This window comes from Carcharhinus amblyrhynchos, chromosome 3 (genome assembly GCF_965287045.1).
Source record: "Carcharhinus amblyrhynchos chromosome 3, sCarAmb.v2.hapA, whole genome shotgun sequence".
NCBI lineage: Eukaryota > Metazoa > Chordata > Chondrichthyes > Carcharhiniformes > Carcharhinidae > Carcharhinus > Carcharhinus amblyrhynchos.
The window spans coordinates 18,398,932-18,425,186 of NC_137326.1; the positions used below are offsets into that span (position 1 = coordinate 18,398,932).

The 26,255-nt window shown below is 39.0% G+C and overlaps 3 protein-coding genes across 4 annotated transcripts in view; 2 read left to right on the top strand and 1 right to left on the bottom strand.

Moving 5' to 3' along the window:
- omd (osteomodulin) overlaps positions 1-9,865 on the top strand; it is a 28,962-nt gene extending 19,097 nt beyond the window's left edge. Inside the window, exons 2-3 of the mRNA XM_080181796.1 lie at positions 349-1,277; positions 6,912-9,865. Of these exons, the coding sequence (XP_080037922.1) occupies positions 371-1,277; positions 6,912-7,171 (1,167 nt within the window). The 5' untranslated portion in view covers positions 349-370 and the 3' untranslated portion in view covers positions 7,172-9,865. The remainder of the gene's footprint in view (positions 1-348; positions 1,278-6,911) is intronic.
- cenpp (centromere protein P) overlaps positions 1-26,255 on the bottom strand; it is a 253,450-nt gene that overhangs the window by 145,929 nt on the left and 81,266 nt on the right. The window lies entirely within an intron of this gene.
- ogna (osteoglycin, paralog a) overlaps positions 25,004-26,255 on the top strand; it is a 29,409-nt gene continuing 28,157 nt past the window's right edge. The window contains exon 1 of the mRNA XM_080181797.1: positions 25,004-25,281. Coding sequence (XP_080037923.1) covers positions 25,111-25,281 — 171 coding nt within the window. The 5' untranslated portion in view covers positions 25,004-25,110. The remainder of the gene's footprint in view (positions 25,282-26,255) is intronic.

The following is a 26,255-nucleotide window of genomic DNA, read 5'->3' on the forward strand; positions in this document are numbered from 1 at the left end:
TCAATCAGTGCCTGAAAAATATAAAAAAATTATTGGCTGGAATCATCGGTAACGAACTTGGGGGTTCTAGCAACATCAGGGGTAGATTTCAGTTTTGAGGGTGCAGAAGTGTTAAATATTCCCCATTTCTGCATGTAACGGGGTAATCAATGCAGATCATTTGAGATATTGATACATAAATGTTAAAAACTTCTTAAAGGGAAATTGCTCCCAATTTGTACACAAATTAATGTTATCTATTTCTTTACTGTAAGGGCACATAATTGTCATGTGCTCATTTGTTGCATCAACTCAGTGTTCTTATGTGATTCATTGTCCATTTTCTTGCATTCATTTTAATTTCAACAGAGACAAAATCAGCACCATAAGAATGGCCTTCACCACAGGGCTGCGAATTTTAATACTTTTCTTCAGTGCAAACATCCTTTGTCAAGATAACTATGATCATGCATTTGCTCCACCTCCACAGCATCAACGGCGTATTCGTACATCTGATCTAGACAGATTCTTTCCCAGAGAATGTGCTCATGAATGCCGATGCATGCCATCTTTCCCTTTGGCTATGTACTGTGACAATCGAAAACTCAAGTATGTTCCCAATATCCCAGCACATGTGCGACATCTTTACCTTCAGATGAACGAAATAGAAAGTGTGCCAGGAAATGCTTTCATTAATGCAACATTACTTCAAGAAATTAATTTCAGTCATAATAAGTTAAAGTCTTCTAAGATACCCAAAGGTGTGTTTGGCAAGCTCAAAAACCTGATTCATCTTAATCTAGACCACAACAAACTTGAAGAAGTCCCAGTTCCACTTCCTAACACCCTTGAAAGACTTACTTTGAGTTTCAACCAGATTACTAAACTGCCTGCTGATACCTTTCGCACACTAATTAATGTAACAACTCTGGATCTCAGCAATAACAAACTCCCTGATGGTGCTGTCAAGGGAAATTATCTTGGAAAAATGAAGAGTCTCATTCAGTTAAATCTGCAGAGCAACAGGCTCAAATCCATGCCAGGAGATCTTCCAGCTTCTCTACTGCAGCTTTCAGTTGAAAACAATTCTATATCATCTATCCCAGAAAATTACTTCAGAAAAACTCCAAACATCATCTCATTAAGGATGTCACACAATAAACTGAAACAAGTACCATATGGTGTGTTCAACCTCTCAAAATTAATGGAGCTGAATCTAGGATACAACCAACTGTCTAATTTCTTCTATGTTTCAAGGGATCTAGAGCACCTGTACCTCAACAATAACCGCTTCACAAGTATGGGCAACATTATGTTACATTTTCAGTAATTAAAAGTCACAATTATTAAAAATAAAGATTTGCTCTTAGTAAGTTGCATGGTAATGTAGTGGTTAAGGTATTACCTTTAAATTGCTATGGTAATTGGTTTGAAGCCAAAGAAAGAATTGAAGTGCTGTCTTATTCATGAATATAGTGCAGAAGATATACTATATATTTATCCACATGCTACATAAAAAAAATTACATGCACTTTTCCTTCAGTTTAGATATGAAATATCAATGCCCAACTGCAACCCGTGCCCCACAAAATGCACAATCTTCCCACTTCTGCCCTGCGATCTTTACATCCCCATTCCTCATGACCAGCAGTTTGCCAAATACCATCCCAACCTGAAATCTTTCTGCCACCTTCTGAGTGAACCCTTTGTGCACACCACCCAATATTTCTCAAATGTTGGGGACTGCCAGCAAAGTTGAAGCACACAGAATAAAGGAGACAGTGGCAGTTTGGATGCAAAACTGGCTAAATGAAGAAAAAAAAATTGATATCTTATTTGTCAAACAAGGGAATGGTACACGATAATGTACCCCAGGGATCATTATGTAGACCTCTGCTTTTCTTGATAGATATTAATGGTTTAGACTTGTGTGCACAGGGCACAATTTCAAAACTTGGAAATGCACTGAACAGTGCAGAGGATGTGATAGACTTCTAGAGGACAGGGCAGGCTATTGGAATGGGCAGGCATGGCAGATAAAATTTAATGCTGAGAAGTGCCATGTAATACATTTTGGTAGAAAGAATGAGAAAATAGACAATTAGGGATACAACTCTGAAGTGGGTGCAGGAACACAGAGACCTGGGGATGTAAATATATAAATTGTTGAAGGTGGCAAAGGAGGTTAAGTTAAAGAGAGATATTGGATTCTGGATTTTGTAAAAGCAGGGCAGTTATGAATAATCTTCACAAACTGCTAGTTCAGTCTGAATTGTAATATTGTATTAATTCTGGATACTGGACTTTAGGAAGGATGTAAAGGCTTGACAGAATGCAGAAAACATAAATAAAAATTGTTCCACTATTGAAGGACTTCAGTTATGTGGAGAGACTGGGGAAGCTGAGATTATTTTCCTTAAAAAAAAAGAGGATTTGATTAAGATGTTCAAAATCACGAGTGGTCTGTGTAGAATAGAGAAACCAAAATTGTCCTCTGGAAAAAAGGCCAAGAACCAGAGGATACAGATTTTAATGTGAAGGAGCCAAAAACCATAGGAAGGAGGATTTTTTTTTAATACAGCACATTTTAAAAAATAATTTCTGGAATGTGGGTGTCATTGGCTAGGTTAGCATTTATTGCTCACCCCTAACTGCTAGAGTTGCTAGATCTGTTTGAAAACTATCACAATAAGCATGATGGTAGTACCACATAATGCAATAGAGAGTATCCTCAATGTGGAGACAGGAGTTTGTCTTCATAAGGACGGTGTGGTGATCATTCCTATCAATTTGTCGTGGACAGATGAATCTGCAACAGGTAGGTTGTTGAGGATGAGGTTGAGTAGGTTATTCTCTATTATTGGTTCCTTTCTCACATACTGAAGACTCAATCTTGCATCTCTGTCCTTTAAGAATCAGCTATTTGTTATGCTACTGAATTCCTCTTGTTGATGAACATTGAAGTCCCCCAGAATACATTTGGAACCTTGCCATCCTCGTGCTTCCTCCTAGTGGCGATCAACATGGAGGATACTGATTCATCAGTGAGGGATGCAGTAATCAGCAACAGGTTTCCTTGTCCATGTTTGGTCTGATGCCATCAGACTTCAAGAGGTCCTGAGCCCACGTTGAGGACTCCTTCTTTCCTGACTATATATACTGTGTCATCACCATTTCTGCTGGGTTTATCCTGCTGTTAGGATGGGACGTAGCCAGGGATGATGATGGTAGTGCCATTTCAGGGGTTACTTAAGAGACAACCATATGCTGGGTCTCAAGTCATATGTCAGGCCAGATTAAGGACGGCAGATTTCCTTCCTCCTGAAGGACGAGTGAATGAGGCGGGTTTTTGATGGGTTTTTGATAGGAGAGAGGATTAAGGGTTATGGGGAGAGGGCGGGAAAGTGGAACTGAGCAGCGACAGATCAGCCATGATCTTATTGAATGGCGGGGCAGGCTCGAAGGGCTGGATGGCCTACTCCTGCTCCTATTTCTTATGTTCTTATTTAAGACAACTGACAATGGTTTCATGGTCACCATTAGACAAGCTTTTAATTCAAGTTTTGTCAATTGAATTTAAATTCTACCAGCTGCCCTGGTGGCATTTGAAAATATGTCCCCAGAGCATTAGTCTCTGGATGACTAGTCCAGTGTCATTACCACTATGCTCCCCAATGTTCCAATCAGGAATGCACTGCCTGAGACAGTGGCGAAGACAGACTCAATTTGGCTCAATGGCCAAATAATCTCCCCTGTACTGTAACCATTCTATGATTCAAATGGATGCTGAAACACTGCCAACTATTTTTGAAAGAATTTCATTCAGGAGGTGTAAAAGTTGCATTTGCTTGACCATGAAAGCATATTAGTGAAAAGAGCTTTCAAAAGGCCCTTCTGGAACACTTGCAAACATTGTTTTCAACTGATGTCAAGAAATCAATTAAGAAGGAAAGAAAACCAGTAGTACTCCATGAGGATCTATTGCTTTCAGATGGAAATGAGATTCTTCTTTAAATAGGAAATGCTTTGTGTATCTTTTGTTACCATTTAAATAGAATTTTGTTCCTTTGTACCATTGCTTTGTTCCTCCCAGCTCCCATTTGGATCTACTTTTGACCCTCCTATGCTGCGAATGCCAAAACAGCAACCTGTGAAGGCCATGTTTTCGGTCAATTTAGAGAATCAGTCCATAATTTCACTTGCATTTGTTCACTTACAACTTATTGTTTATCTGCAAGCTTTGACAGTGAACGACAGCAGATTATTACATCATGAGAAGAGAAAGCCAAACCCAAGTCATACAAGGACATTTCTCACAAAGATTGCAGTCAAGCTGATTTTTTATTATTTGTTCACTGGATAGTTTGACCAGTATCTATTGCTCATTCCTACACGTCCTTGTGAAAATGATAAGTTGCTTTTTTGAACAGCTGCAGACAATGAGATGTAGATACTTCTAGGGCCCAATTCTACCGATGTGTTACGCCCGTTTTTGGGCATGAAAACTTGGTAAAGTCAGGCGTAAGGGAAATAGCACGATCTGCACCCGTGCACACGCAGATTCTCCCTTTACCAAGGCCCAAAAACGGGCACGACATCGATTTAAATGAATGCATGCATTTAAATTGATTTAATAAGCTGGATGCACAATCTTACCTGCATTTCCCTCTTTACCATCGTGTTTGCCATCCAGATTTGACGTGAAACAGGCATGCTCAGCAAAGGTCTGTTTTGGGCGTTCCGGCTTCTGAAGAATAAGTTCAGAGCTTCCAATGGCTCTCTGACTCAGATCGGTGATGTGTGGGGGAGGTGGCAGGCCAGATTATTCTCTGGTGGCGTGGTAGGGAGGAGGAGGCAGGCCAGAGTGGTGCAGTGGCGGAGGAGAGAGACCCAATTATTCTCTGTGGGAATGGGGGAGGGACGGCCAGGTTGCTCTCCGGTGGGGGAGCAGGAGGAGGAAGGCCAGATGGATTGCTGGTGGAGCTGGGGGTGGGGTGTTGGGGGGCAGGGGGACTTGTGGGAAGCCTGCTGCCACTCTGTGGTGATCAGTCGGAGAGAAGCGGAGCAGGAGGGGTCACGATCCATCTGGGTAGCAGGAGGGGTGGGTGGATATGAAGGACAGTTATTTTGTGGGGGTGGGGCAATATCTGTGGGGGCTGTCACTCCTGGGCTGCTTTATCCGCTTTTTGTGGCCCAGAAGCGATGTGACAGGGGAGCGTTTTTCAACTTCTTTTGCACTACACATGCACAGTTGAAGGCTCCAATCAGAGCAGCAGGGTTTCGGCTGCATTAAGCCCCTCCCACAGCGCGATTCAGACTTGCGCTTTTTTTTCCCAGGTGTTTGGGGGCGCCCGAGAACAGGTTTTCAAGTCAGCTCTGAATTGTGCCCAGATTCAGCACTTAGAATCAAAATGGTAAAATCGCCCCTCCTTCTGTGCTGTTCAGATAAAGCGTTCCAGAATGTTGCTCCAACGATGATAAAGGAACAGCAATATATTTCCACATTCCTGGCTGACCGTTTCCACTTTAGGTCAACAATAGCAATACAATAGATATGCTGTATAAATACAAATTAAAATTAATAAAACATTCCAAGATGCTTCATAGGAATGTTGTAAAACAAAATTTGCCATCAAGATACAAAAGGAGATATTAAGGTAGATGATCAAGGGCTTGGTCAGAGAGGAAATTTTAAGAAGCCTCCTAAAGAAAGTGGGAAAGGGAGGTGGGGCAGTGTTGGGTAGAGAATTCCAGAGCTTAGAGCCTTTGTAGCTAAAGTTATGGTTACAAATGGTAATTAAAATTGGGGAAGTTCAAAAAGCCAGAATGGGAGGAACACAGATATTTCAGAGGTTAATGGGGTTGGAAGAAGATACAAAGGAACGAGGCTGCAAAGAAATGTGAAAACAAGGATGAAAATTTTAAAATTGAGTCATGATTAACTGGAAGCTAATGTAAATCATCAAGTATAGAAGAGATGGGTGAACAGGTGAGTAAGGATATGGGCAGCAGAGTTTCAAATTACTTCAAGTTTACAGCGAGGATAACATGGAAGTTCAGCTAGTAATGAGCACAGTAATCAAGTCCTGAAGCATCAAAATCATATTAAGTTTTCAGCAACAGGTGATGTCAGACCATGCTTCAGAAGTGGAAATAGGTAGTCTTAGCAATGATCGTGATAAATGGTAGGAAGGTCATCTCAGAGACTGTAAACTCTTAATTTGGCTATGTGGAAACAGCACTCTGTTTTGGGATTATCTCACTGGAAAACAATAATGTAGATAAGAAATAGGGGGTAGGCAAGGATAGATCCTTGGGAATAGGAGAGGTAACAATGCACCAGCAAGATGAGAAGGTGATTTATTGGCTATGACTGTATAGGTAAGAATGGGTCCAGGTGTGCATTGTCCCATACAGCTGGATGACAGTGGAAAGGCATTGGAGCAGGGTGTGCTCAACCATGTCAAAGGCAATAGCAGGTTGAGAAAGTCAAAGAGGGATAGTTTGCCTTTGTGACAGTCACATGGAATGTTATTTAAACTTTGAGCATTTTGATATTGCAGCAGGGATGGAAACCAGATAATTAATTAACCTAGGGAAACTGAGGCAAATGACAACACCACAGCCAATACATCAGCTAATTCACCATAGACAAGGGATTAAATTTTGAATCTTCTTGGTCTATATGGCCAACTACTAATTGGAGAAATATATTTTTGTACTTTGATTATATATCAAAGTATAGAATCCGATCCATTCAGCCACACTGGGATCATTGAGTAGTTTACCCACTGCAGTCCCTAGTAAAAAATTATAGTCATGAAATATCTCTCAATTTTTTACTTTTGATGAGAAAAGCAACACATTTATCAACTTTAATACTCATAATAAATTTGGTGGGTTACTAATAATGCTTTTTCTTTTTTTCTCAGCACTTAATTTTACTTCGATGTGTCCTTCAACTGATAGTGAAAACCCAAACCGTCTGACGTATTTACGGCTTGAAAAAAATAGACTGAGGCGCCCTTTCAATACATATTTTTATATCTATGCCTGCTTCCCTCGTCTTCGAAGTTTAGATTTTGGTGAACAGGATCCTATACCAATTGTTGAAACCCAAGGAGCCCCAGGACTGTTTGGAATACCAATGTCACCACCAGATGGTGAACCAGAAAGCCTCATCAATTACTAACTATAATCTATAATAAACTAATTTTGAAGTATGAAATAATTGTGCATCTCACCAACCTATTGTACCATTGGTCTAAGCCACATACACAAAGAAGTGTCACACTGTTATTCCCTTCACTGTCAGATTTTTTTAAACAAAATTTACAAAAATGTCACATTTTTATAAATGCCATTTTCGGTTAAGACAATCAGCACACAATTTAGCCATTTAACACTCAACTGCATGATTTGAAGTAAATACTGCCAAAGACCCTTTCTTAATATCAAATAACTTTCTAAAACAATCATAAATTTAATAAATTTAAGCAGGGGAAAACAAGGGAAACATTCAGCTTTGTCAATTGGCACACACAAAAAAAAGACAGAGTTTTAAAATCAGTAAACCACAACACTGCAAGACTTATTAAACATGAGTGTTGGTTACACTTTTGAGCATAACCATAAAATTAATCACAATAAATAAACTCCAGAGACGGGGCATGCCAACATTGATGACCATAGCAAAGCACACAAATTTAGCCATTACATACACATTATACTTTTCCCATTGTAATTTAATAAGTCATCAACATCCATGTTACAAAAGTGATCTTGATATACAATTTTACTTAAGGAAAGACTAATTGTGGACTTAAATAAGAAAAGAGATTCTCTTACATGTAAGTATAAGATGGGGGTGGGGGACATTGGTGGTGGTGGTATCAAAGCATAACATGGAGAAGACCCAGTTGCAGAGAATGAATGTCAAACATCATACTTGCATGCCTCCAGCAAAAGCACCACAGCTCAATTTTCATTTGCCAACTGTTTGATCTCAGCCTCCACTTCATCCAATAGTCTCTCCAAATGTCAAACATCATGTCTGTTCTTTACTTTAGTCAATGTCAGTCCTCCAGTCACTATATTCCCAGCACCCATATACCTCTGATTGTACAGTGCAGCATTCAACTGCAATCAATATGTATGTGATAATTTTATAATACACTTGCTTTAAAAGAGAATTACATTTATTAAAGGATTTTTTGTGTGGAAGAAGTCTGAGCAAATACCAAAATTGAAATGACAGCTTCTTGCAGATAAGAAGCACTTGCTGAAAGAAAGGCACTTAAGTATCTGGTTCCTTCTTCTTATACTATACATTTTTACTCTGCTTTTATAAACTTAGACAAATTGATCCTATAAATGCCACACTGAACACAAAAAAACTCAGAAAAAATCCACTGAAACAATCTAAATCAGCAGTAACTTCCCAAAAGATCATGCACTTATGTTGCTCAGATTTCAATTCACAATAACTATTATTTTTATTAAGCTCATATTTTTAAAATACTACATTGAAGTAGGACACATTTTAAGGCCATGCTAAAGGTAAGCTTTTGTTTGTATGCAAAAAGTAGCAAAAATGCAGACTTTACATATGCTAGCTTACATATGCAACTGTGCTTATATCTTTATTTAGCTGGAAACGTATTACATATCTTCAAATAGTTTATTTACAATGTATTATTGAGCAAGTAACAGATTGTTGTCTTCTCTAAGATGGAAGGTTTGTCCTCACTTTTCTTCAAGGATTTTTAATTTGCTTAATAAATATTGTGTATGGCAGAGACATTAATATTTCAGACTATATATTGACTTTATCAAATTAAATTATTTTGGTGAAAAATGTACCAGGGCCCTAGTATTGTATCAAGAAATATTTCACAAGATTCCTGAATAATCCCAGCCCAGGTACATTTTGAATGAATGTATTTTTTTTAGGACAACTAGCCATCAAACCATGTGCTCTTCTGAATTCAATGGAAAGGAAATCTTTTCTGTCTTTTGTCCAAGAAAGCCTTTTTCTCACTTTCCTTTGGTTTCAATATTTTCTGTTGCGCATGAATGTGTGGAACGTGTGGGATGTTAGCGCTCATAGATGGACGTGTAGGAAACCGATCTGGCAAAATGCATAATTGGAGTGCATACTCCAATATAGTGGCTGTTATTCTTTCCATTTCAATGACCCAGTGTCAGCATAAAGCATTCCCAGGTTATGTATGGCACAGCCAGGTACAGAATGAAGCTCCCTTCTACTCTCTCCAATGATCTGTCTCTGCCCCAGCTGCAGAACAACAGACTCCTACACACCTGTATGATATATCTTCCTCACAAGCCTGTAGTCTCTCAGTTTGCCAATTGGTGTTAAAATAGGGACAGTTATCTGTTTTAGGACTATGTCCACCAAGATCAATTTGCCAATTTCACATTTATAACCAGCATATGGAAAATTTTCAATGTGGATATTAATTCAAATCCCAGAAATGAAAGACCACTATCTATTAAATCATCTAGCTATCTGATTAGAGTTACCTGTGTAATAAGTTAGAAGTAGTCTTCTTAAGCCCTGTTCAACATTTTTCCTTTAATCACCAATAAATTGTGACCTCATTGTTCTTTTTGAGCAATATTTATGTTGTGTTTATTTACAGAACAATTAATCAACTCTGAAGTAACTCCTTGTATGTAAAGCACTTTGGGACGATTCTGAGAAATGTATAAGTCTGACATTCATTTCAGTTAAGCCAAACCAAAAAATTTGCCACATGAAAAGAGAAATTCATTCTAGATTATTCCTGCATGCATTTACAAACTGTATCATTGAAAGCTTCATTGCAGATTGGCTACTACCTTTGCTGGAATGGTAGATGGTACAGAAAAAAACAGCTTGATAAACTCGCAGAAATTATGTTACCATGTTTGCACTTTCCACATCCATGTCATTATATATTAACTACACAAAACACAATGATTGTCAATGTTAATCAGTAAAATTGGAAAAATCAAGAAACAGAACACACACTCAGTGTTGTGAATATCCAAAAAGACACATAAGCAATAGTGATTTCAAAGTTGTAATCTTTCTGCAATACTTGTCACTGAAAAAACAAAATGTGATGGAATAATATGATTATTTTCCCATAAAATTGATTTGGGAATGAGTTGAGCTCTATGAAAATAAAGGTTTAAACCCAATAGAGGAAGTCTTAGGGTGTTAACAATTCACATGCTATAGACGTCTCCACAATGATCAGGAACATTGAGCAAATTATTATTTTGTCTTCGACAGTCAAATAAATTTTCACAATAATTGTGGTAAAAACACATATGCTCCTTGGGGCAAATGGATAAACTACATAGGAAGCTTTAGAACATAAGAATGTAGAGGAGTAGGCCATTCAATAAAATCATGGCTGATCTTTTCGTGGACTCAGCTCCACTTACCCGCCTGCTCACCATAACCCTTAATTCCTTTGCTGTTCAAAGATTAATCTATCCTTGCCTTAAAAACAGTCAATGAGGTAGCCTCAACTGTTTCATTGGGCAGGGAATTCCACAGATTCACAATCCTTCACACAAACGAAGTTGCTCCTCAACTCAGTCCCAAATCTGTTCCCCATTATTTTCAGACCATGCCCCCTACTTTTAGTTTCATCTGCCAATGGAACTAACTTCCCTGCTTTTATCCAATCTATTCCCTTCATAATCTTACATGTTTCTATAAGATCTCCCCTCATTCTTTGAATTCCAATGAGTATAGCCCCATCCACTCAGTGTCTCCTCATAAGACAACCTTTTCACCCCCGGAATCAACCTACTGAATCTCCTCTGCACCCCCTCCAATGCCATACATCCTTTCTTAAGTAAGGAGACCAAAGCTGTACATAATACTCCAGACGTGGCCTCACCAACACCTTATAAAGCTGCAACATAACCTCGCTGTTTTAATCTCCATCCCTCTAGCAATAAAGGACAAAATTCCATTTGCCTTCTTAATTACCTGCTGCATCTGCAAACCAACTCCTTGTGATTCTTGCACAAGGACACTCAGGTCTCTCTGCACAGCAGCATGCTGCAATTTTTTTACTATCAAAATAATTGTCCATTTTGCTGTTATTTCTACCACAATAGATGACCCCACATTTACCAACATTGTACCCCATCTGTAAGACCCTCACATTCATTTAGACTCTGTGTATCTCTTTGCAGACTTTCAGCGTCCTCTGCCCACTTTGCTTTGACACTCATCTTAGTGTCATCTGTGAATTTTGACACACTACACTTGGTCCCCAACTCCAAATCATCGATGTAAATCATAAACAATTGCAGTCCCAACATTGATCCCTGAGGCACACCACCAGTCACTGATTGCCAACCAGAAAAACAGCCATTTACCCCCATTCTTTGCTTCCTGTTAGTTAACTAATCCTCTATCCATGCTAATACCCCATGCACCTTTATCTTATGTAGCAGTCTTCGGTGCAACACCTTGTAAAATGCCTTCTGGAAATCCAGATACACCACATTCACGTATTATCCATTGTCCACTGTGCACGTCATGTTTTCAAAGAATTCTACCCGATTACTCAAACATGACCCGCCCTTCATGAATCCTTGCTGCATCTTACAATGGGCTAATTTATATCCAGATTTATATCCAGATGTCTCGCTATTTCTTCCTTGATGATAAATTCAAGCATTTTCCCTACTACAGAAGTTAACCTAACCAGCCTATAGTTACCTGCCTTTTGTCTGCCTCCTTTTTTAAACAGTGGTATCACATTTGCTGTTTTTCAACCTGCAGGAACCATGCCAGAGTCCAGCAAATTTTGGTAAACTACCACGAGTGCATTTGTTATTTCCCCAACCATCTCTTTTAGTACTCTGGGATGCATTCAATCAGGGCCAGGAGACTTGTCTACCTTTACCCCATAGTTTGCCCAACACTACCTTTTTCGTGATAATGATAGTTTCTAGGTCCTCACCCGCCATAGCCTTCTTGTCATCAATTTTTGGCATGTTATTTGTGTCTTCCACTATGAAGACTGACACAAAATACTTGCCTCAGCCACTCTCTCATTTCCAGTTATTATATCCCCCTTCTCATCTTCTAAAGGACCAATGTTTACTTTAGCCACTCTTTTTTGTTTTATATATTTGTGGAAACTTTTGCTATCTATTTTGTGTATTCTGAGCTACTTTACTTCATAATCTATCTTATTTTTCGTGGCTTTCTGTTGACCTTTAAAGGTTTCTCAATCCTCTAGTTTCCCACTAATCTTTGCCACTTTGTATGTATTTTCTTTGAATTTGATACCCTCCATTATTTCCTTAGATATCCATGGCTGATTATCTCTTTTTCTACCGTCCTTCCTTATCACTGGTACATATTTCTGCTGAGCACTGTGAAAGATCGCTTTGAAAATCCTCCACTATTCCTCAGTTGTCCCACCATAAAATTTCTGCTCCCAGTATACCTTAGCCAACTCCTCCCTCATCCCATTGTAGTCTCCTTTGTTGAAGCACAAGACACTAGTATTGGATTTTACCTTCTCATGTTCCATCTGTATTTTAAATTCAACCATACTATGATTGCCTTTTCCGAGAGGATCCCTAACTGTAAGATCATTAATTATTCCTGTCTCATTACGCAGGACCAAATCTAGGATAGCTTACTCCCTTGTAGGTTTCAGTACACACTGTTCAAGGAAGCTATTGTGGATCATTCAATGAATTCTTCCTCAAGGCTGCCTTGACCAACCTGGTTTGAGCAATACGTAGATTAAAATCCCCCATGACAGTTGCTGCATCATTTTTACATGCATCAGTTATTTCTTTGTTTATTTCTTGCCCCATCATGATGTTATTACTTGGTGGCCAATAGACTATGCCTATCAGTGACTTTTTCTCCTTGCTATTTCTAATTTCCACCCAAGTGGATTCAACCTTGTTTTCCATAGAACCTACATCATCTCTCATACCGCCCTGATGTCACCCTTAAATATCAGAGCTACAGCACCTCCCTTACCTTCCTGTTGACCCCTCTGAACAGTCTGATACCCCTGGATATTTACTTCCCAATTGTGACCTCCTGTAACCATGTCTCTGTGTTAGGCCACCAAATCATATTCGTTCACAATGATTTGTGCTGTCAACTCATTTACTGTATTTCAAATGCTGTGAGTATTCAGATAAAATGCCTTCGTGCTAGTTTCTGTACCTTCTTTTTGAATTCTAACACTTCCATTAATAACACTTCCTGAGTTCTCCTTTCTTTTAACTTTTTTCCTGATTTTTGATGTAGTTGGAACCTTCTCCCCACATTTTATCCTTGCTCCCTCCTTCTCAGATTCCTTACATAGGTTTCCATCCCCCTGGCATATTAGCTTAAACTTTCTCCAAACGCTCTAGCAAACACTCCCCCAGGACATCAGAACCAGTCCTGCCCCAATGTAACTAGAATTTTGGACAGTGGGAGAAAACAGGAGCAGTTGTAGGAAACTCATGTAGACATGGGGAGAATGTGCAGACTCTGCACAGAGAGTGACCCAAACCAGGAATCGAACTTGGGTTCATGGCACTGTGAGGCAACAGCTCTAACCATTGTGCCACCATGCAGCCCCCAAGAGCACTCCCTATCCAGAGCTAAAACTAAAACACAGGGGCATATTTTGTTGCAGTTGAAACTTAAGTTCGAAGGAAATGTAATGACCTGAACAAGTTAGACAATGAGAGAGACAGGTTCCTTGTTCTCACATCCCCCTCCCACTTTCTAAAGGAGGAAAACAAGACAAAACTTACTTTGTTACTCTGTATGTTCATTTCCCATCTCTAAATAAATTATCTAATTGGTCCCAACTGCCCTTGGCTTGGTTAAGAGTTTCTCAGTTTGCTTTTGGTAACATTGAAAAAGCAGATGTAAGGAAGAGTACATGCAGAAAGCACGATAGCATCAAGAGTGTTCCTTCATGATGGACTGCGAAACATTACTGAAAGGAAAGACAGTGGCAGACATTTAAAGAACAAATAGGTGAACTCCAGAAGTTTTTTATTCCTGTTTAGCGCAAGAGTATTAAGGGAATTGTGGCCAAACCATGGTTTACAAGGAAAATTAGAGATAGTATCAGTTTAATGTAAGAAGCATACAGATTGGCAAGAAAAAACAATAGGTCAGTGGATTGGGAGCAGTTTAAAATTCAGCAAAAGAGAATCAAGGGATTGACTAAGAAGGGAAAAATTGAGTATGAAAGTAACCTAGCGGGCAATATAAAAATTTTGTACAGCTAAGTAAAGAAAAAAAATGACAAAAATGAATGTAGGCCCTTACAGTCAGAAGTGGGAGAATTCATAACAGGGAATAAAGAAATGGCCAAGGAATTAAATTTGTACTTTGCTTCAGTATTCACAAGGGAAGACATGAATAATGTATCAGAAGTGCTGAAAGAAACATGTTTTAGTGAGGAGCTGAAGGAATCAGCATTAGTAGAGAAATAGTTTTAGGGAAATTGATGAGATTGAAGGTAGATAAATCCCCAGGTCCTGATAATCTTCATTCCAGAGTACTTAAGGAAGTGGCCTGGAAATAATAGATAAATTGGTGGTCATTTTCCAAAATTCTTTGGACTCTGGAAAAGTTCCTACAGATTGGAGGGCAGCTAACGTAAGCCCTATTCAAAAAGAAAGGTAGAGAGAAAACAGGGATCTATGGACTAGTGAGCCTAACATCAGTACTGGGGAAGTTGCTCGAGTCCATTATCAAGGATTTCATAACTCAGCAGTTGGAAGGCAGTGGTATAACCAGGCAAAGTCAGCATGGCTTTACAAAAGGGAAATCATGCTTGATAAATCTATTGGAATTTTTTGAAGATTTAACCAGTAGAGTTGACCAAGGAAAACCACCGGATGTGGTTTTTTTAGACTTTCGGAAGACTTTTGACAAGGTCTCACACAACAGACTACTATGTAAAATTAAAGCACGAGATTGCAGGTAATGTCTTGAGATGGATCGAAAGCTGGTAAGCATATAGGAAGCAAAGAGTTGGCATAAATGGGTCTTTTCCGATTGGCAGGCAGTGGCTAGTGGGGTTATGCAGGGATTTGCGCTAGCGCCCCAACTGTTCATACTATACATTGATGATTTGGACGAGAGAATTGAATGTATCATCTCCAAATTTGCAGATGATACAAAGTCGGGTAGGAGGGTGGGCTGTGAGGAGGATGCAGAGATGCTTCGGCAAGGTTTGGACAGGCTGTGTATGTAGACATCTGCATGGCAGATGCAGTATGATGTGGATAAATTTGAGGTTATCCACTTCGGTAGCAATAATAGGAAGACAGATCATTACTTGAATGGGTGTAAATTGAGAGAGGTGGATATTTAACGAGACCTTGGAGTCCTCATGCTTCAGTCGCAGGAAGTAAGCATGCAGATGCAGCAGGCAGTAAGGAAAGCAAATGGTATGTTTGCCTTCACTGCAAGAGGATTTGAGCATAGGAATAAGGACGTTTTGCTGTTTCTATATAAGTGAGGCCACACCTGGAATATTGTGTGCAGTTTTGGCATTCTTATCTGAGGAAGGATATTCTTACGATAGAGGGAGTACAGCAAAGGTTTATCAGGCTGATTTTTGGAATGGCAGGTCTGTCATATGAAGAGAGACTAAGTCGATTAAGATTATATTCACTGCAATTTAGAAGAATGAGAAGGGATCTCATAGAAACTTATAAAATTCTAACAGGGTTAGACAGGGTAGATTCAGCAAGAACGTTCCCAATGGTGGGGTACTCCAGAACTAGTGGTCATAGTTTGAGGATAAGGGGTTAATCTTTTAGAACTGAGGCGAGGAGAAATTTCTCCACTCAAAGGGTGGTAAATGTGTGGAATTCACCACCACATAAGTAGTTAAGCCCAAATCGTTGTCTGATTTCAAGAAGAAATTAGATATAGTTCTTGGGGCTAAAAGGATCAAGGATACAGGTGGGGGGGATGGGGGCGAGTAGATGTCAGGATATTGAAATCGAAAATCAGTCATGATCAAAATGAATGGTGGACCAGGCTCAAACGGCCAAATGGCCTACTCCTGTATATAGTTTCTATGTTTTATTAATTTGTTTAAATTGAGCTCCCACAGACCAATTAAAAGTCAGGTTTAAAATTCACCACTGTTGTTGAATTTCTGAGGAATTGATAAACCCAGTAGTGAAAGGATTACGGGAACTGCTGACTCCATAAATTAACAATTGTTTGCAGCACTTCTGGTGGATCAGGAGTGGTCCCTCAAAACCCACTAGAAAACTTTCAGTTTTACCCTGCCAAACACAACTTTCCACTATGTTCTCATGATCAATTCTCTCCTCACCCTCGCTCAGCCTTGCAACATTGCTGGCTTTTTTCACCCTCCAACCCAATAGTACTATCACTCCTAGACTCGATGCGCTGCTGTCCCCCAGTGCATCCCCAACCAACGTATAATGGTTAACATTTGCCCTATCCTGCTGCCACAAGTTTTGGTGGCCTCTCTCCACCACCCCTCCTGGGGAACTGTCCCTGGGGGGCCTCTCGCCACTTGCCTTCCCTTCTAAAGGGTACAGTAAGAAATCTGACAACACTAGATTAAAGTCCAACAGGTTTATTTGGTATCACGCGCTTTCAGAGCGCTGTTCCTTTATCAGATGAGTGAAGAATTGGGTTCACAAACACAGCATATATAAACACAGGCTGAATTGCATGAGAAATGGTTGGAATGCAAGCCTTAACAGGTAATCAAATCCCTACAGCTTGTACAATGTCCTCTCCTTTCAACTACCCTCTTAACCCTGTTTCCTTCCACCCCCACATTGCTTCCTGACTCACACACATACTAAGGACAGATGGCAATGTCAGAGGCTGTCTCATTCTGTTGTGCTCCTTTCTTCTCACTCTGCTTCCTTATTCTAATTTTTTTTTGAAAGTAAAGACTCTGTTGTGCAGCTTTTAGAAATTAGAATATTCACAATGTTTGACCATCACCAAAGATAAGATAATTCGAGGCTTTCTGGCTTTGAAATTCATATTGTGCATTTTTTGAAATATAATCAAAATCATAATGAGAAAATATACACTAAGGGGCAATTTAGCATGGCCAATTAACCAAACCTACACACCTTTAGACACTAAGGGCATTTAGCATGGTCAATCCACCTAACCTACACATCTTGGAACACTATGGGGATTTTAACATATCCAATTCTCCTCCCATCCACATCTTGGGACACGAAGCGGCAATTTAGCTTGGTCAATCCACTTCTCGTGCACATCTTGGAACACTTAAGGGAATTTAGTGTGGCCAATCCATCTCTCGTATACATAAGAGAACATATAACAAAGCTAGAATATGTGTAATAAAAGCAAAATAATGTAGATGCTGGAAACCTGAAATAAAAGCAGAAAACGTTGGAAAAACTCAGCAGGTCTGACAACACCTGTGGAAAGAAACAAAGTTAACATTTCAAGTCCATATGAGTCAGGTACAAACAATGCAAGTGGAGAGAGAGATAATCACAGGTTAAAGAGGTGTGAATTGTCTCAACCAGGGCAATTAGTAGGATTTTGCAAGTTCAGGCCAAATGTTGGGAGTTACACGTAAGGTGACATGAATCCAAGATCCCGGTTGAAGCCATCCTCATGCATGCGGAACTTGGCTATTAGTTTCTGCTCGGCAATTCTGCGTTATCATATATCTCAAAGGCCATCTTGGAGAACTCTTACTCGAAGATCGGAGGCTGAATGCTCTTGACTGCTGAAATGTTCCCCAACAGGAAAGGAACACTCCTGCCTGGTGATTGTTGCATGGTGTCTGTTCATACATTGTCATAGTGTCTGCATGGTCTCACCCATGTACCATGCCTCAGGACATCCTTTCCTACAGTGTATCAGGTAGACAACGTTGGCCAAGTTGCATGAATATGTACCGTGTACCTGGTGGGTGGTGCTCTAGTGTGATGGTGGCATCCGTGTCGATGATCCAGCATGTCTTGCAGAGATTGCTGTGGCAGGGTTGTGTGGTGTCATGGTCGCTATTTTCCAGAAAGCTGGGTAGTTTGCTGCGAACAATGGGTGGCACGGTGGCATAATGGTTAGCACTGCTACCTCACATGCCAGGAACCCAGGTTCAATTCCTGGTTTGGGTCACTGCCTGTGCAGAGTCTGCATGTTCCTCCTGTGTCTGTGTGGGTTTCCTCTGGATGCTCCGGTTTCCTCCCACAGTCCAAAAGATGTGCTGATTGGGTGCATTGGCCATGTTGAATTCTCCCTCAGTGTACCCGAACAGGCACTGGAGTGTGACGACTAGGAGATTTTCATAGTAACTTAATTGCAGAGTTAATGTAAGTCGACTTGTGACACTAATAAATAAACTTTAAAAAAATTAAATACTGACCAGATTGTTCCTGCCAGTGGCCAGGCAGGAACCAGATCAAAAAATTCTAATGAGCTTTTCTGCAGATGTCACTGGCTTTGCCAGGCTTTTTGTAAGCTTGTACAATGTCCTCTCCTTTCAACTACCCTCTGAACCCTGTTTCCTTCCACCCCCGCATTTCCTCCTGACTCACACACATTCTAAGGACGGATGGCAATGTCAGAGGCTGCCTCATTCTGTTGCGCTCCTTTCTTCTCACTCTGCTTCCTTATTCTAATTCTTTTTGAAAGTAAAGACTCTGTTGTGCAACTTTTAGAAATTAGAATATTCACAATGTTTGACCATCACCAAAGATAAGATAATTCGAGGCTTTCTGGCTTTGAAATTCATATTGTGCATTTTTTGAAATATAATCAAAATCATAATGAGAAAATATACTCTCAGCATAAGGGAACATATAACAAAACTAGAATATGTGTAATAAAAGCAAAATAATGTAGATGCTGGAAACCTGAAATAAAAACAGAAAAGGTTGAAAAAACTCAGCAGGTCTGATGACACCTGCAGAAGAAACAAAGTAAGTCCATATGAGTCTTTTTCAGAACAAAAGAGCGGTATAAACATGATGGATTTTATGATGTTCAAAAGAGTGTGGAGCAAAGTATCAGGGATCAATGGGAGCTAGAAGAGATCTTACATAGATGTCATAAGCACAAAACAAAGGGAGTCATAATGGTAGCATTAAAGACTAAAGAAGGTGCTTATATTGGCAAAGGTACGATAGCAGTATGTATTAATAACTGAACAATGGTCAGTGCTCTGAGAAAGTAAACTTAAGAATAAGTGACAAATGGCACTGGGTCAAAAAATGGATTTAAAAAAGGGTATCAAGATGGGAGGAGAGAATTCATGGCCTGAAGTTGTTGAATTCAATGTTAAGTTCAGAAGGCTATAAAGTACCTAACTGGAAAATGAGGTGTTCATCAAGTTTGTTATGGGTTTCACTGGAACACTGCAACAGGCGAAGAATGGACATGTGGGAATGACAAGAAAATGGTGAGTTGAAATGGCAGGTGATGGGAAGGTCAGGTCATACTTGCAGATGGAGCAAAAATGTTTCACCAAGTGGTAACCCAGTCTGTATTTAGTCTTCCAGTGCAGAGGAAACCATATTGGGAGCAGTGAATATGGCAGACCAAGTTGAAAGAGGTGCAAGTGAAATGCTGCTTCATTTGAAAGGAAAATTGGACCGTGAACAGAGAGGAAGTAAAGGGATTATTGTTGCATCAAGCCACCTTGTATAATTCCACACTTCTATTTACTCCTCATTTTCTTATTTTCAGTTTGAAGCAACTAATTCCCTTTGAAAATAATTGATGGACTTTGTTTCAAAAAGTTTGTGGCAGACATTTTGACATTCTAATGTAACAACTCTTCATGTCATTAATCAATGCTCTCTCCTTGTCAGCTCACAAACAAATGGAAACAATTATGTATTATAACATTCCATAATCATGAAGGTCACTCCTTAACATTCTAGTCTTAGTGAACTTCATGAAATTCTGTTGGTCTAACTGAAGAAAGTCAAAATGGCCCCTGAAAGATTGGAGAGTTTCGCACTGAATTCACAAAATGGCACAGTCTAATCAGCAAAGTCGTCACTTCCTATGAACTGAGCAGTTGCAGTGGCAAAAGGAAAAATGAGCTGCATTTTTTTGGCCAACAGTTTATGTGGGTTCAAGATGCAACAGATCGTTTCATGTTCAAACTGGATTGATTAGACATCTTAAAACACATGACACCTGGAACACATTGATTTATTGAATTCAATGCCATGTCATCTTTGACTATGATGGACAAGCAAACTATCTAACTTGTTATTTAAACAAATCTAAACATCCTAGCATACTTTTCAGCAAATCTAAATTTTAAATTTTTAACTGTCGTTATGAATTTTCCGTAAGGAGTTTACAAAATATATTGTGTGCATGAGCTGATTGCTAATGCATTTGGCAAGTAAAGAGAAAAGGCAAACACAGCTAAAGAAAAGAACTGGAAATAAAGATGTCAGAGCAAATCTTCAGAATTTATTATATATTTTAATTGCAGCAGCCAGCCTTTTTAAATTCTCAGAACTCAAAACAACCATTGTTCATGTGAATAAGTAACTGTTCTGGAAACGCTTTACCATTACTAAAGACTGGAGGAATGTCTCATCTAAATATGTATATTTAAGTTGAACCTTTTGCTCATGTTGAATCCTGCTGCAGCAACATTTGATAAATATATAAATCAGGTTTTTCAGAAAATGTAATATTTCTTGCTCTTCTCTGCAAACATTAAATGTATGAACAGTAAAACTAAAAAAATGCAAAGACCTATTTAATTGCACATGTGGTATTTATTTACCTCTGGCAAGTTAAGTAAAACGCTGTATTGGGAACTTCTATCTCCAAGGGCTTTTAGAAATTTATTAGCACAGAGCACTTTCGCCCACTTCCAGACCCCTGCCCTGTTCTATACACAACACTACAGGAGATTTGCAAGTAAATCAAAGTGACTGCAGTTTTAAGTTGCATTTACACAGTGCCATTCAGTTCCTGTATGAAATCTCAAAGCACTTCAGTCAATTGGCTGTTTTTTAAAGTTTGGTCAGTACTTTAGAAGCAAACTAGGCAGACAACTTGCATACAAGGTCCCACAACTGTAAAAGACAAACAATGTTGGTTGAGGAATAAAAGTTGATGAGAAAAACAGGAGATCTAAATAATCCCCTTCCTAAAGGATTTTTTACGTCCTCCTGAATATGCAGAAGTAGCCCCAGTTCATTGCATCATCTGAAATTTCAAACCCCACAATGCACTAAAACATCAGCCTAGATATGCGCCCAAGGGTTGCACAGTAACTTGAATCTGCAATCTACTGAATCAGATGAGAAATCACCAAGTCAAGTTGTTAACAGTTCATGACAGAATATACTTGGCCTCTAAAATATTATAACAAAATGCTTTACACCCGATGTTAAAAGAATAACCATTTCGCTATATCTGTGTGCATTTGTTTAGTTTAAGTCTTCTGCGTGAGATTGCCAATTGTACACAATATAGTGTTAATTCCTTTCTTACATGTACAACTTCAAAATGAAAATCAACTGTATTTTGTTGGCCGAAGTATGAGTTGGAAAACATACAATATCAAAATTAATTGGCAATGCCAGATAGGTTTTTCCAACACAGTATTGAAAAAAGTAAATAAAAAGAACTATGTACCAAGTCAGTACAGTAGTTCGTAACATTTAAGTGTGCATAAAATTTCTCAACTGCAAATTGAAAAAGCTACTTCATTATTTTACTACATATTTCATATACACTTAATGCTAAAGACATATGTCAGCCTGATTCTACTTAATTTGAAAAGCAGAAAACCCAGAGGCCTGAATCATTAATCAAAATGAGATCATAATTTATAGATAGTTCTGTGTGTTATACTTAATGTTATACTTAAAGTTATTTAAAAATACTCTTTGAGTGGTTTTCTTAGCTATCAGTTTGTATCAATTATTAACTATTTATAACACTTTAGCACAGTAGTCTGGGAAAGCAGATATGACACAATGTGGAACTAATTTATTATTAAGACACACCATTGTGCTTTTGCCATTTTGAACTTAGTAAAATAGCACAGAGGAATTTCTTTACTTTCATTGCCAAAAACATTTCATAAGCTTTTCCAGCTAAGCCAAGACTTCAAGTTTTGACCACATGGAATAAATCTATTCTCCAAAAACAAATATCCTGCATTACATAACACATACATTTAGCAGGATTAAGCTTGATAAAAGTTTCAGGATCACTACTTTTAAAGATTTATTTTACTTTTAGATACTTCAAACTTAACTGACCTGAAGAAAGGGCAATGTTTTAAAACTTTATTTATTATTGTCACAAGTAGGCTTACATTAACACTGCAATTAAGTTACTGTGAAAATCCCCTACTCGCATACTCCAGCACCCGTTCAGGTACACTGAGGAGGAATTCAACACGGTCAACGCACCTAACCAGCATGTCTTTCAGACTGTGGGAGGAAACTGGAGCACCCGGAGGAAACCTACAGAGACACGGGGAGAATATGCAAACTCCACACAGTTAGCGACCCAAGCCGAGAATCAAACCAGGTCCCTGGTGCTGTGAGGCAACAGTGCTAACCACTGTGCCATTTTATCGAAGCAAAGTAAAATTTTCATGGTAAGCATCTAAAGTCCATTAAAGTAACTCAACTATATGCAGGGAATACTCTAAATATTGTGACTATGATCCTTTTGCTTGAAGGTCCATATCAGTACAAAAATCATAACAATTGAAATAACCTAGCCATTTGAGTCAAGGTGTCTGTAAAATTCCTTTGTGCTTTTCTGAGGTTTGTCTGCCTGACATAAAAATAATAGGGCTTAACATAAAGATTGAGTTGTACTGCAAGCTGGTTTGCACTAGCTGCACCAACAGTTTGGACTTTGTCCAGGCAATTTAATGGATTTGACAAGTCAATCAAATTTTGTTTGGAAAAAATAGCATTAATGGGGTATTAGGCTTAGAAATGAGGTCAATAAACTTATCAAGACATCAACCCCGACAATTATCCCATTTCGTTGATCAAAGGGATTTACCACCAGATTGCCAAACTGTCTACCCCAAAAAATCAGTAGTCACAGAATCATAAAATCATAGAATCATACAGCACAGAAGAGGCCCTTCGAGTTCACACCAACACATTAGAAACACCTGAACTCACACTTAATCCCATCTGCCAGCACCTAGCCCATAGCCCTGACTGTAATGATGTGCCAAGTGCTCATCCAGATACTTTTTAATGGATGTGAGGCAACCTTCCTCTGTGACCCTCCCAGGTAGTGCATTCCAGACCGTCATCACCCTCTGGGTGAAAAACATTTTTCCTCTCATTCCCCTGCCCCCTTCCTCCCAAAACCTCCTGCCCCTCGCCATGAACCTATGTCCCCTCATAAAGACCTTAAACTAAGGGGAACAGCTGCTCCTTATCCACTCTGCTCATGTCCTTCATAATCTTGTACACCTTGATCAAGTCACCGCTCAGTCTTCTCTGCTCCAAGGAAAACAACCTAAGTCTATGAACCTCCCTGCATAGCTTAAATGTTCCATCCCAGGCAGCATCCTGGTGAATCTCCTCTGCATCCCCTCCAATACAATCACATCCTTTCTATAATGTGGCGACCAGAACTACACACAGTCCTCTAATTGTGGCCTCACCAAAGTTCTAAACAACTCCAACATGACAAGGTGGCACGGTAGCACAGTGGTTACACTGCTGCTTCACAGCTCCAAGGACTTGGGTCACTGTCTGTGCGGAGTTTGTACATTCTCCTCACGTCTGCGTGGGTTTCCTCTGGGTGCTCCGGTTTCCTCCCACAGTCCAAAGACGTGCGGATTAGGTTGATTGGCCATGCTAAAATTGCTCCTTAGCGTCCTGAGATATGTAACTTAGAAAGGTTAGCGGTTAACATGTAGGGATATAGGGGTAGTGCCTGGGTGGGATTGTGGTCGATGCAGACTCGATGGGCCCAAAGGCCTCTTTCTGCACTGTAGAGTTTCTATGATTCTTTGACTTCCCTGGTTTTGTAATCTATGCCTCGATTAATAAAGGCAAGTATGCCTTTATCACCATCCTACTGACATGCCATTCTGCCTTCAGAAATCTGTGGACAAACACGTCCGTTTGTTCCACAGAACTTCCTAGTTCCTACCATTCATTGACTATTTCGTTGTCAAGTTACTCCTTCCGAAGTGTATCACCTCACACGTTTCAGCGTTAACTTACATCTGCCTCAGTAGTCCTCCTTCCCAGAGGAACCAAAGTTCTACTGCGAGTGTAGGATTGACTGATGGCAATTTTAAGTTACACTTGAGTAGAGCTCCCAGTACAGAAACGATCTTCATGAAGTCATGGCATTCCAAAGAGGAAACAACAAAACAAGTATCAAAAAATAATTTTTGGAGGGTTGAATGGAAAACCTGAAGACACAGAAGCGCTCCTTCCGACTTAACAAAAGTAATGCAGACCCACTGAGTCCTGGCCTACCTTAACATCACTTATCCACTGCTTTCAAAGTTTACCTATGGGCCTCTGCTGGCACTCTAGCCAGCCAATATTTCTAAACTCAACATACAGCAAGTTGCATTGAGGCGCCTATTTGGCGCTCAGAGCTCACGTGACAAATTCAAATATAGTTGGTGCCTCAAAATCATGGAAACCCAACACTCTCTGCCAATCAGCCTTCCAAAAATCAAAGTCAGCCCAAATATTACTCAAATGAGAAAAATAGATTTAAATCTTTAATAGTAATAAATAGTATGGGTTGATTTAAAAAAAGGTCCCCAATAGGGCTAGAATGTTTATGTGCAAGAATTATTTTTAGCTATGATCTTAACGAGCTTTCTCTTGCTACGTTATGAATTCGTCTACCAAGCTTTATAAACTGTGATTGTTATTCCAACTGTAATTGAAAAAGGAGTTCAGGGGGTTAAGGCACATCACGCAGTCTCATTTTTCTGAAACTTCTGGCAGCAGCTGGTGAAAGCTTTAAATACCAATTTGACAGATTCCACGTCTGGGCTGCAAAGCACTGTTCTGTTCAGTATTTCAGCTTTTCAATTTTCCTTAGAACCTATTTTTCTTGGTCTTCAGTCCAAAATGAATTGTTTGTGTCCTATACTTTTTGCTGTTATACTTGGAGAATTAGCATTCACAGCACCAGCTAATAAGGAAGATAAATTTTACATACATGATTTGGAAGTGGAATCTTTTGATGCAGACACAACTTACGAATATGAAGATGAGCCACAAGAAATAAAACAAGCAAAGGTAATGTGGTTTAACATTCTTCAGGCATCTACAAGATTTGAATCTATCTTATAGAAAGACTTACATTTAAATGTGAAATTAGTATGAGACAACACATTGAACAAAATACTGTATCTACAATAATTGTTTTAATGTTGTTAATCAAACTAAATGCAATAAGATATATAACAGAATCTTAACATTACTGATAGTTAAAGACTGAGTTTGAGTTGCAAAACTGGATACAATTGCTTTAAAATTGTTTAATACTCTTAAGAAATAACTAACTACTTGTAAGTGTGAGTGATTTGAAGTTATAAAATGGTAAGTAATTGATTTGCAGACCAACCTATGAGAAAGATCTGGAGATTAGGTACTAACAGTGATTATTATTGATTGGTATTCATTCATGTTACATTATACCTATATTTAATACTCTGCTTATTGTAATTTCTCAAGTCCCATGCGCACAATAAGGTTCTAAAGTTGCTAATGAATCTATATACTGAGTATATATAAACCACCACAATAATTGATCAGCTTTTGTTCAAAGGGATAAAGAATTTCAGCACATCATCTCTTCTAGGCTGAAACAATGTCTAAGTATTTTTGTTTTGTTGTTTAAGTGACAATTAAATCCATTCTCAACTTATAAGTTAAAATGGAGCACAGTGGAACATATCAAAATGCAGCAGCTCAGACAGATAATAAATATTGCAAATCCTAAAAATAGACTTTTTAATTTGCTACTTTCAAAAGATTAAAAAAGATTTCAAAAACAGAATCTCAGACAATTAGATATTAATTTTAATATCATACTTAGCAACCTTACCTCTAGTCAACAAAGCCAACTAACTAAATACAGCCAATCTGCAGGTGGTGTAATAGCAGGGGACTACACGTGGTTTCAATAAAATGTAGCGAGTGATAAACCAAAACTAGCAAGCTTCCTGGGTAACTTTTAAAGGCAAACCTCTCAAGAACAGATGGCATAT